The sequence below is a fragment of the Otolemur garnettii genome, unplaced genomic scaffold, assembly GCF_000181295.1.
Source record: "Otolemur garnettii isolate 467f Iridium unplaced genomic scaffold, OtoGar3 scaffold00054, whole genome shotgun sequence".
Classification (NCBI taxonomy): domain Eukaryota; kingdom Metazoa; phylum Chordata; class Mammalia; order Primates; family Galagidae; genus Otolemur; species Otolemur garnettii.
Window position 1 is genome coordinate 2,540,146 of NW_003852449.1, and position 12,933 is coordinate 2,553,078.

The 12,933-nt window shown below is 40.9% G+C and overlaps 1 protein-coding gene across 2 annotated transcripts in view; it reads left to right on the forward strand.

Moving 5' to 3' along the window:
• FERMT2 (fermitin family member 2) overlaps positions 1-12,933 on the forward strand; it is an 85,995-nt gene that overhangs the window by 35,962 nt on the left and 37,100 nt on the right. For both annotated transcript variants that reach the window (XM_012806577.2, XM_003792134.3), the window contains exon 3: positions 2,286-2,519. In XM_012806577.2, the coding sequence (XP_012662031.1) occupies positions 2,286-2,519 (234 nt within the window). The remainder of the gene's footprint in view (positions 1-2,285; positions 2,520-12,933) is intronic.

Consider the following 12,933-nt stretch of genomic DNA (forward strand, 5'->3'; position numbering starts at 1 on the left):
CCTGCCCCATTGCCCAGCTTTTTTTTTTTTTTTTTTTTTTTGGTTTAGTGGTTATTGTTGTTTGACAGGCCCAGGCTCTATTCGAACCTGCCAGCTCCTGTGTATGTGGCCAGCGTCCTAGCAGTTATATGTATTTCTAGAGCCAAACTTCAAGTGTCATAATTGGCTGGATTTTCCCAAAACAGAAGAAAATATTAAAATTTCAAAATGGAAATGTAAATACAGATATCTATAACTGTGTTAAAGTACTTGTTGACTAATTTTTTTTTCTAATGTTTGGGGAATTGAAAGTTTTTTTTTGCAGTTTTGGCCAGGGCCGGGTTTGAACCCAACACCCCCGGTATATGGGGCTGGCCCCTACTCCTTGAGCCACAGGCGCCACCTGGGAATTGGAAGACTTTTTCTACTTATGATGCATTTCTCCCATAATGAAAAGTTCAGTTATGTTGTGTAAATTTCACCATTATAGAATGTGTTTCTAGGCATATAAGTGAGGTGGAAATTTAATTTTTTACTTAAAGGTAGACCAGTTGTGTGTGTGTGTGTGTGTGTGTGTGTCTGTGTCTGTGTGTGTGTGGTGTAAAGTTCAGGGTTAATACATATTTGTAAATGTCTTAAAGTTGATAAACTTTTCACGGCTATAATTCTATTAAAATGAGCTTCATATCAGAGGCATGGTGATAGTTTTGATCTTCATTTGTAAGAAAGTTATTCTCCAGGGTGTTTTCTTCCCTACTAAGTTTTATCTGAATCTGATTCTTTTTTTGGAAACATTATTTTCTCCCTGTTGGGCACTTAATAAGTTTAACATACAATCCAAAAAGTCTTTACTTTTATTGCTACTTTAAAAAAACCTAACTGGAGTTAGATTTTATTGCTGAGTTTGTTGCTATGATCTGTAGTATCTGCAGATAGCCAGATCTTATGTAAATTACATTATTTTATATATTTGGTTTAATTGCATAAAATTGTTAAATAGTTTAGTAGATATTAATATTTTCTATAGTATTTGTATAAAAATATGTTCAGGGAAAAAAGTTGGACCCTGTAACTTTCTTTATAAGTTACTTTTGGGGGGTGTATTTGGAGAAACACGTGGTGCGGGTGCAGTTTGTTCTTAGACCTTTCTCTTAGATTATAGAGTATTAAATCCAGGTGGGTGTTTCTTCCCCCACTCCTCCTCTTCCCCGTGCTCCTCCTCTTCCCCAGCTGCTTCTCTTCCCCCTGCTTCTCCTCTTGCCCGTGCTGCTCCTCTTGCCCGTGCTGCTCCTCTTCCCCGTGCTCCTCCTCTTCCCCAGCTGCTCCTCTTCCCCGTGCTCCTCCTCTTGCCCGTGCTGCTCCTCTTACCCGTGCTGCTCCTCTTCCCCGTGCTGCTCCTCTTCCCTGTGCTCCTCCTCTTGCCCGTGCTGCTCCTCTTGCCCGTGCTGCTTCTCTTGCCCGTGCTGCTTCTCTTCCCCCTGCTGCTTCTCTTCCCCCTGCTTCTCCTCTTGCCCGTGCTGCTCCTCTTGCCCGTGCTGCTCCTCTTCCCCGTGCTTCTCCTTTTCCCCGTGCTCCTCCTCTTGCCCGTGCTGCTCCTCTTGCCCGTGCTGCTTCTCTTCCCCCTACTTCTCCTCTTCCCCGTGCTGCTCCTCTTCCCCCTGCTCTTCCTTTTCCCCCTACTCTTCCTCTTCCCCGTGCTCCTCCTCTTCCCCCTACTCTTCCTCTTCCCCCAGCTGCTCCTCTTCCCCGTGCCCCTCTTCTTCCCCATGCTCCTCCTCTTCCCCATGCTCCTCCTCTTCCCCCTGCTGCTCCTCTTCCCCTAGCTTAGTGTTTTTGTTCACCTTAGTCCCCCAGCTTCTTTATCACCACCTCATCCTCCTTAGCACATTTCTGCAGCCTCAGAAGTCACAGCCTTTCCCCTGCTCTATCATCGAATGTTACTCTTGTCCACTCTTCAAGGCTGAGCCCCAAAGCTTCCAACTTCCCTCCTTTGTGAATCTAACCCTGCCCCCAGGGTCCGTCCTCGTGTACATTCTCAGTCTCCCCCTCCCATTCCAGTTTGTGCTCCAAGTAAGCATTGTCAGTTACCCTGGTGTGTTTTCTGCCTCAACAGCCTTTTATACTGGCTTTTTAGCACAAGTATGTTTTCTTAGCTGTTCGTATTTCTTTTGTACCTGTCACATAACAAGAACTTAGTACTTAATTGCATGTGTTAAATACCCAGTTATTTAGTTTCCTACTTTAAATTTCTGTCAAAGTTATCTTGTTGATTTTTAAGTGTTTTGTTTGTTATTTGTCTTTTATAGATGTAAAAAAAGATTGGTCTGACCATGCTCTCTGGTGGGAAAAGAAGAGAACTTGGCTTCTTAAGACACATTGGACCTTGGATAAGTATGGTATTCAAGCAGACGCCAAGCTGCAGTTCACGCCCCAGCACAAACTGCTCCGCCTGCAGCTTCCCAATATGAAGTACGTGAAGGTGAAAGTGAATTTCTCTGATCGAGTCTTCAAAGCTGTTTCTGACATCTGTAAGACTTTCAGTAAGTATTAGGTACATTCTTCCTTCAAGTATGAGTTACATACATATGACTGACTGGCATGTGGCTTATCTCGAGGGGTTTGGGATTGGGATGAACTGCTTGTTAAGAATGTGTTTGAAATTTCTACTTTATTACCTAAAATTTTTATATTAATTTGAGGTAAAGAAACAGTGGGTACAGAAAAAAATCTAGTACAGATTCTTTCCTTACTAGGATTCTATGAGATACCAACTATTGTGTCACACTTTATTCTGATGGCTTTAGTTTTATGGAAATGAGGAGGGAACAGATGTTATTCTCAGACGAACATGGCTTTTCAGTGTTTCCTTCACATAAGTCACTATTTGATTTTAGTGATTCAGGCAGATTGTGTCACTTCCTTCACTGGCAGCCTGACACAGCCTTTAAGGAAATGACTGTGAGGGTTGTCTTCCTTACCCAGTCTGCAGTTTGAACACTGTTAGAGTAATTCTATTTATGCTTTCTAAAGGGAGATGTGGATTACTTTTGGCTGACCCAGTTATGTCGTATGACAGGAAGTATTCAACCGTCAGAGAAAATGTGAACTATTGTCAAACTGGTGCACAACTATTCTATTTGTTCCTTAAAAAAAATTCTTGGTTAAAGTTACATTTAATGACTATTCATACTTTAATTCCAAATTAAAAAACTACATCTTTTTATGGTTTTTATTTATTTATTTTTGAGGCATGGTTTATCTCTGTTGCCAAGGCTGGAGTGCAGTGGTATTGTGATGGCTCCCTGCAGCCTCCACCTCCTGGGCTCAAGTGAGATCCTCCTGCCTCAGCCTCCCAAGTAGCTAGGACTACAGGCATATGTGATCATACCCAGTTAATTAAAAAAATTTTTTTTTAATAAATGAGGTCTCACTATTTGTCTCAAACTCCTGGCCTCAAATTATCTTCCTGCCTTGTCCTTCTGAAGTGTTAGGATTACGTTAATGAGCTACCACACCTGTCCATACGGTGTGTTTCTGACTTACACTAGTTTATGAATTTAGTCTGTTATGAAAGAATCAAGCAATACGGACATACTTAGTAAGTTCCCCCTTCCTGTACGTGGCCATTGTTGACAGTTTGATGATTTTCTATGCATTAATTTGTCCATGTGGGTTGGGTTTTTTAAATAAATGGGAGTATTTTATATGTATTTTTGTTTTACTCAGCAGTGTTTCCATGTATTATATATACACTTTATTCTTTTTAAACAATTACACAGTAATTCAGAATATAGATGTACTATTTATACCCAGTTGCTTTTCAGCCTTTAAGCTGAGGAAGGTGCACTTTACACCCAAAGTTCCCTGTTACTAGACATTCGGGTTGCTTCACTATTGGAGCAAACGCAGCAGCACTTTCAAGTGGTCTGAATGTTGTTGAAAACATGTGAATACTTAGTTGATGCAGCTGCGGAGCATCCCGCCCTCCTGGCTGGCATTGGCACCCATGCTCCCTGCTAGAGACTGTGGGCATGTGCTGCTCTGTGCCTGGTACAGACATTTGCTGGGGATGGGGTGGGGGGCTGCGACCTCCTGTCCCCGAGCCCTGGACCTCCCATCCCTTAGGTTTGTAGGCTTAGAGTTTGGAGGAGTCTAGATCCTCATTCATTTCTTATGTATGGTTCAGGCTGTATTCCTTTAATCAATTCAATATCAACTTGTTTCTGTCTTTAAAGAATCACTTATCATCTTTGACTTTCTTTTTTCTTTTTTGAGACAGAGTCTCACTGTCACCCTGGGTAGAGTGCGGTGGCATCGTAGCTCACAGCAACCTCAAACTTCTGGGCTCTCAACCAAACCTCTTGCCTCAGTCTCCTGAGCAGAAGACTGAGGACTATAGGTCATAACTAACCCAGCTAGTTTTTTTTCTATTTTTAGGAGAGACCTGGATGGGTGTGGGGATATGGGGCGTCTCCCTCTTGCTCAGGCTGGTCTCAGGCAGTCCTCCTATGTTAGCCTCCCAGAGTGCTGGGATCACAGGTGTGAGCCACTGTGCCAGCCTTTGACCTTCTTACTGTATTTTTCTAGCAACGTTATGACTGCTCATTTCCCCCCATGCCCCACTGTCCACTTTGTCGTATCTTCTGCTGTCACTTGAAGAGATTTGGAGTATAGGAGAAGAGGTACAGGCAGATGTAGATCAGCATTCTGATCTTACGCCCCTGGAATTACTTTTTTATTTTAATGGAGTTTTTCAGGAAAAAAAAAAATATATATATATATATATATAGTATAGAGAGTACTGAATTCTCTTATCTAAAATTAGTAGCTGTTGGTATTTTTTCATTTTTCCAAATTTTAGTTAGAATAATACAGATAAAGTTCTTGAGTCTCATTCTTCTAAGTTCCCTTTACAAAGCAACTATTGTCACAAATTCAGTGTGTATTCCTCTAGTACCATTAAAAAAAAAAAGAAATACATGAGTGTTGGCTCAGTGCCTATAGCTCAGTGGCTGGGGTGCCAGCCATGTACACCAGAGCTGGTGGGTTCAAACCCAGCCCAGGCCCGCCAAACAACAACAAATGTAACCCCAAAATGGCAAGGCATTGTGGTGGGCTCCTGTAGTCCCAGCTACTTGGGAGGCTGAGGCAAGAGAATCGCTTAAACCTAAGAGTTTGAGGTTGCCGTGAGCTGTGACGCCATAGCACTCTACCCAGGGCAACATGGTGAGACTCTGTCTCTAAAAAAAAAAAGAGAGAGAGAGAGCATGTATCTCTGCATATATCCGTAAATGGTGTTATTGCCAGTTTCACACATGTGTACAAGAATTTTTCTTGAGGATTCACCTAGAAGGAGGAGGATTGGTTTGTTTTAAATGTCCATGTAATTTATTTCAGAGGACTGTCAAATTGCTCTCTGGAGTGGTTGTACTAGTTTACACTTGAGCCATCAATGGATGAAAACCAATTCAGTCTGAGTCTAGCACTTGAATATTGTCTGTTTTTATTGTTTCTCTAAGTGAAAAGGACAGTCTTTTTTAGTTCTTAAAGTTAACTGTCTTTATACTGTATCTTTACCACACATCTAAGTTTTTTTTTTTTTTGTCTATATCTTTTATCTATTTTTAGAAAATCAACACCTCAATTTTTAGGGGAGTTTTGTAGTTTTACAGCAAAATTGAGCAAAAGTACAGAATCCTCACATTCTCCTGTCCTCACATGTTCACAACGTTCCATGCTGTCAAAATCCTGCACTGTTGCAGTAGTTTTGTTATAATTATTGAACCTACATTGACACATCATTATCACCCGAGCCTCTGGTTACATTAGGGTTCACTCTTGGTACTGTACATGCTGTGGGTTTGGAAAATAGACACTGATGTGTATCTGCCATCATAATATTGGACAGAATAATGTGTCTCTACTAAAAACCCTGAGCTTTAATCAAAATTTTATTTAATTTTTAAACTTATTTTAGAGATGGGGTCTTGCCACGTTGTCCAGGTTGGTCTCGAGTGACCCTCCTGCTTCATCCTTCCAAAGTGGCACAAGCCACTGCACCTGGCCCCAAGTAAGTGTTTGAGTATGAGAATAGAAAGAAGTCTTTGTATGCTGGCAAGGCAGCACAGTGAGGAAGTGGGGTGAAAAGGGGCTCAGTGCTGCAATCTGCTTAGTGCTATGGAGAATTGGGGGGGATGGAGTTGATATCACAGAGCAGGGGTTCCGTCTTCATTTGGTTAGATCAGGAAATTAGTGCATCAAGATCCAATTACATAGTTGTAAAGTTGAGGTTTGGTTATATAAAAATAAACAAAAAAACGCTACTTGGCCTTAAGTAATATTTTAATAAATATTTAATAATAATTTAACATTGCTCTATTGCTATAAAATATTCCTTGGAAATACCATAATTTTTTTGTGTGTATATTAGGAAAGAGGAAGGGGTGTTCGATTTGCAAAGCAATTAAATTGGGTTGGCAAGACTGGCCCACTGCCTGCTTTTTGTATAGTTCATAAACTAATGACAATTAGGCTTTCACATTTTTTATTTGTTGGGAAAAAATCGGAAGGCTATTTTGTGACATGTGAAAATGATAGAAATTCAAGTTAACAGTTGTATTGGAAAAAAACCCGTGCATCCATCGAGTGATGTCTGGGGCTGTGTTAGCATTTCAGCGCAGAGTCAGGTAGACCCGCAGATCCTCTAATAGATTGTTCAGACCTTCATGGATGAAGCCTAAGTTACTGGGAGATGCTACTCCAGTGGTTTATTTACTTCTTACTACTGGAAGCTAAAAGCTGAGGTGGCAGTATATAGCGTTTCCAGGATAATTGTGGGTTTTTCCCATTAATTACTTTAGGTTACTTAATATTTAACCCAAGTAATATGGTATTTCCCGAAATTATTAATAAAATGAATTCATTTAAGTATTGGTCACCGTGATTTAATTAATGTAAGTCTCTTGTGTCCTCTTCCTGTTGCTTTCTTACTATAAGAACAGTAGAATTAAAAGTAAGAAAGGTGAAGACAGTTCAATTGCTACCAGAATATATTGTTACCTAAGGTTACCAGTTAATGTGCAGGGTGTGCCCACCACTATAAACGGGGCAGTGATGCAAAACCAGCAGAACCCTGTTGTTCTTCATAGTATCCTGCTCATATCTGATAGATGTTATTGTCTTGATCTTTCTCAACATTTTAATTAAGGGCATTTGTTTTATTCTCTGTACTCTATACTATATCTATTTCTCTTACATTTTCTTTCTTTCTTTCTTTCTTTTTTTTTGGTTTGGTGTCTGTCTTTCCTGTTTGAAGCTCTGTTAGTGTTACATTGTTGCCTTAACAAATTACCATAAATTAAGCAACAAATCTCATAGTCTCTGTAGGTTACAAGTGGGGCCCACTGCATGGCTCGTGTCCTCTGTGTAGTCTTAAAAGGCTAAAGTTAACAAGTCAGCAAGGCTGTGTCCATCCCTGAAGGCTCTGAGGATGAATTATGCATGGGAGAATTTGCTTTTATGTGGTTGTAGGACTTAGGCCACCCCTGGCTTGTTTGCTGGCCATTCCCAGTTTCTAGAGACCTCTTAGATTCCTGTGGACCCCTCCCACCATCAACAAAAGCCAGTAACATGTTCTTTGCAGATTTATGTGACCTCTTCTGTCTGGTCTCTCTTCTCCCTCCCTCTTCTCTTGGTAAGGCCTAATGAGAATACATAGGGTTCATCCAGATAACCCAGAATAATCTCCCTAAAATAGTAGTGACCTTAATTCCATTTGCAAACATTCTTCACAGCAGTACCTAAGTTAGTGTTTGATTGCATAACCAGGGGTAGGAATTGAAATATTTTTATCTTTCCAATTCTAACTTCCATGGAGGCCTCACTAAAGTGTCTAGTGGTCACTGGCTGTTCGTTTATACATTCCATGATGGAGCACCATAAACGCCTAACAGGAAGTTGTGTTTTGTAAGATATTTAGACATTGGGCAAGCTTTTTTGGATACCAGCATCTGAGAGATTGTTTTCCTCAGGGCCATGCTGGCTCACTCTAAAGCAGTGGTTCTCAACCTTCCTAATGTGTCCTAATGCTGGGACCCTTTCATACAGTTCCTGATGTTGTGGTCACCCCCAACCATAAAATTATTTTCGTTGCTACTTCATAACTGTAATTTTGCTACTGTTATGAATCGTAATGTAAATATCTGATATGCGAGATGTATTTAGGGACCCCTGTGAAAGGGTTGTTTGACCCCCAAAGGGGTTGTGACCCACAGGTTAAGAACCGCTGCTTTAACAAATCCTCGAGGGTGTGTATCTATGGGGTATCAGTGTAGCAGTAGAGGAGAAGAGGGACGCCCTGAAGACTCGTTCTTGGTACAGTCTTTGGTTGCACATCCCGCTCGGTGTTTGGCCTGGTGAGTCGGTATCAGGGTGTCTGCTGGCAGTACCTCCTCCTGCAGACACCTCACCGAGGATTGCTAAGTCCTTTCCTATCTTCTATCTGACTTCTGTCTCCCAAACTTCTGAGACTTCTTATCTGATATTTTTCTCCTCCCCTGCTTTTTTTTCGTATAGGCTTGTTTTATTTCTTTTTTGTGTGATTTTAGAAAGGAGTGAAAATAAATACATATACTCAGCAGTACTTGTTGACCCAGAAAAGATCAAGAAAGATTATTTTTTAAGCAAAAATCTGCTTATCTTCCTTGAGAACCCTTCTTTGTGCCTCAGTTTCTCGCTACCAAGGCTTTTGATGTGTGTGGCATTTATGTAGTCTCTCCAGACTAAACCAGATTCATCTCCTGTTGGGTTACAGAAGATGTTTTAATGCTGCTTATAATGAACATTAAATTACATTGCTACATAGAGTATCTTTCTGTTCTGGAACGTTGCTTTGAGTAGTGCCTTGTAAATGTTCACTCACCTTTATTATTGAACTATAGAATTTAGAATAAATTAAATAGTATTTTGGTACGACCATTTTACAGTTCTTGAGCCTCACAGTCTTCCAGGCTATGTTTTGTTGTAGTAGAAATCTTGTTTAATTACTTCTGTTCTTCTCCAGCCCCACTCCTATGATTCTGATTCATACATTCATCAGTTTAATTCCTTCTTGATACAAGGCACTGTGAGTAAATCACTAAGTTCTGAATTCCTCTACCAGTACAGTGATGCACATCTCACGGGGCAGTCCCCGATCCCTGTACCAGTACAGTGATACGCACCTCACGGGGCTCATCAGTCCCCGAATCCCTGCACCAGTACAGTGATGTGCACCTTGTGGGGCTCATCAGTCCCCGAATCCCTGCACCAGTACAGTGATGTGCACCTCGTGGGGCTCATCAGTCCCTGAATCCCTGCACCAGTACAGTGATGTGCACCTTGTGGGGCTCATCAGTCGCCGAATCCCTGTACCAGTACAGTGATACACACCTCATGGGGCTCATCAGTTCCCATTACTTTTTGTCACTGCTGTAGTGAAATGGAAACTGCCTGTCATGCTGCGTGTGCAGTCCCTGGCTGCCGGCTCCCATGTGGAACACTTACACTGGGAAAGTAGGGTGTTGTTCCCCCTTCCCTAAGCTACTAGTTACCAGGGAGAAGTTGGAATCAGAATTACCTCTAAAATGTCTATAAACAAGTTGCTGGAAGGCCTGAGCTACTGAGAATATTGGGGTGTGGCCCAAGCATGTGTTTTAATATTGTTATTATTGACTTTACAAGCAATTTTCAGGGGCTCGTCTAGCAGAGCTGCTTTATTCACTTAAAACTGACTCAGAAGCTACTTAACAATATTCATTCTTCCAGTTTCATTAATATTAGCTGGTTTGCAGGCTGAACAGGAAATGACCCAGGAACAAAAACCTCCGCATTTGAATCATGCAGTGCAGTGGTTCTCAAGTCCAAGGACGTGCCAGAAATATTTGGGAGGACTTCCAATTGTACGTGCTTGTTTGACCGCCCCTCCCATTGAACAGTGGCTGTGGGAGCCGTGACAGAGCATGTCATGTCTCGGGGTGATTCGTTTTATATCCTTCAGGACTTCTTAGGTTTCTTAGCACGTACTAACGTATGATTTACATGGATGGAGAGAGATCGCCTTCACCACCCTGCCCCCTAATCCTGAAGCTGTGCAGACAGCTGACGACTAGAGACTCGGAATTGTCTAATGCTCTTCTTCTCTCCCAGCGTGGCAGCGGTAGCATTTAAGTCTGAGCGGGCACTGAGCTGAAAGTGAGGTTCATAAACCATTAGCTCTCTCCGCAGGTTAAATCTCATTCTTATAAAAAGTAGTCTTCAGTTGTGTAAATTGGCTCAAAAAAATATGCCTGAAATAGTGTCTGAGTTTCTGAATCTACCTTATCATAGCAGTTACTGCTGACGCAGCAAACTCCCAAAATTACATTTGAGGATAAGTAGGTTGACCTTGTACCTTGAGTATATGAGAACATCTTTGATTTTTAATTGTGTTACTGTAACAGAAGAATAATATTGTACCACTTTTAACTTTGAAAAAAGAAATTAGATATCCCTAGATGATTTTAAGAAAGTGGCAGAATTTTTTTGTTTGTTTGTTTGAGACAGAGCCTCAAGCTGTCCCCCAGGGTAGAGTGCCATGGCATCACAGCTCACAGCAACCTCCAACTCCTGGGCTCAAGCGAGTCTCCTGCCTCAGCCTCCCAAGTAGCTGGGACCACAGGTGCCTGCCACAACGCCCGGCTATTTTTTGGTTGCAGCCATTATTGGTGTTTGGCGGGCTCAGGCTGGATTTGAACCCACCACCTTAGGTATATGTGGCTGGCGCCTTAGCCACTTGAGCCACAGACACCGAGCCAAAGTGTCAGAATTTAAGGAGCAAGCATTTACTTTTTAATTTTTTAACATGATCTCTGCTCTTTAATACTTAAGAAGTGCTTGCCCCAAACTTATTGATGTTTAAAGAGCAGTTCTAGTCGCATACTTTCTGTTCAGGATAGTTTTTCTATTAATTCGATTTTCAGTTAGCAAAGTATCACAGTAATGGAAGAAAAAGTATCCAATGTACACAGCCCTATTATGAAATTAATTTATAGCTTTCATATGAAATCTATAACCTAATAACAACCTGAGTATACGGGGAGAGGGGAGGGAGAAGTGGGGGAATGGGTGGAGGGAGGGTGATTGGAGGAATCGCTTCTGTGGTTTATCTTACAAGGGTACAAGTAGATCTTTCTAAGAGTAGAATATGAACGTCTTAACACAATAATTAAGAAAATGACATGAAGGCTATGTTAACCAGTTTGATGAAAATATTTCAAATTCTATATGAAAACACACTGTACCCCAGAATTGCATTAATGCACGTAGTTATTTAATAAAAAAAAAAACTTCCATTGTCAGGTTTCAGAAGACCATCCGTCAGTAAGTAGTCTATAAAACATACAACAGAAGAGAAACCTAGTTATGTGCTAGAGTTTTCCTAATAGTAACGTTCAAGTAACTAGTAGAAAACAACCAAAAACTAATGTAGTTTTTAACATAATTTATTTGGGGCTTGGCGTCCATAGCACAGTGGTTACGGCGCCGGCCACATATACCGAGGCTGGTGAGCTTGAGCCCAGCCCAGGCCAGCTAAAAACAACAATGGCAACTGCAACAAAAAAATAGCCAGGCGTTATGGCTTGTGGCGGGCACCTGTAGTCCCAGTTACTTGGGAGGCTGAGGCAAGAGAATTGCTGACGTTCAAGAGTTTGAGGTTGCTGTGAGCTATGATGCAACGGCACTCTACTGATGGCAACATAGTGAGACTCTGTCTCAAAAATAATAATAATTTATTTGGGGCTGGGCACGCTGACTCACACCTGTAATCCTAGTACTCTGGGAGGCTGAGGCAAGTATATTGCCCGAGCTCAGGAGTTCAAGAGCAGCCTGAGACCCCCATCTCTAAAAAATACCTAGGTGTCATGGTAGACGCCTGAAGTCCCAGCTACTTGGGAGGCTGAGGCAAGAGGTCACTTGAGCCTAAGACTTTGAGTTTGCTGAGAGCTATGACACCACAGCACTCTACCAAGGATGACAGAGTAAGACTCTGTCTGACAACAAGTACAATAAAAATATAGCCAGGCATTGTGGCAGGTGCTTGTACTCCCAGCTACTTGGGAGGCTGCGTCAAGAGGATCGCTTAAGTCCAAGAGTTTGAGGTTGCTGTGAGCTGTGATGTTACAGCACTCTACCAAGGGTGACATAGCGAGACTCTCCGTCTCAAAATAAAATTATTTGAACTTCTTATTTAAACATGGAACAATACATATATGCAGTCAAAAAAATTTAAAAAGAATAAAATCTATTGTGGTGTGCAGTAATTGCTACCATGTTAATTTTACATGTAAATTAACTTTGATATGAAAAAAATCTGATAGAAAAACAAGCAAAGGAAAGAAATATATAAATGGAAACACATGAGATGCACATCACAACTAATCAAAGAAATATAAATGATAAAAACACCATTTTTCAAATAAGCAACTTTAAAAAATAACACCGTGCCCATCTTGCTGAATTGTTGCCTTAAAATTATTAGAATCAGTTAATTCCATTCCAATGAATTCTGAAGAATTATGTTGGAAAAAGATGTGTATAGATGTTTGTAGAATCATAATAGGCTCACTATTAGAAGAATTGTTAAATTATGATCTGTTCACAATAGGCTGTTTTGCAGCTATTTACATAATTCATTTACATAGTTCCATTTTTAAGAACAGATTTTAAATGACTCATTTAAACATTTTTTGTAATTTCTAAATTTTACCATGATTGTGTATTTTTTATAATTAGAAGAAAAACATTAATACCTAATACTTAAGCATTGTTATGTATCAGTTAATTTTTAGAACACCACCTGAAGTACTATTACTTTCCTCTGTCAGATGAGGAGACTCAGCCAATGGCAGGGTGCATAGCTTACCCAGACTGAGCCGC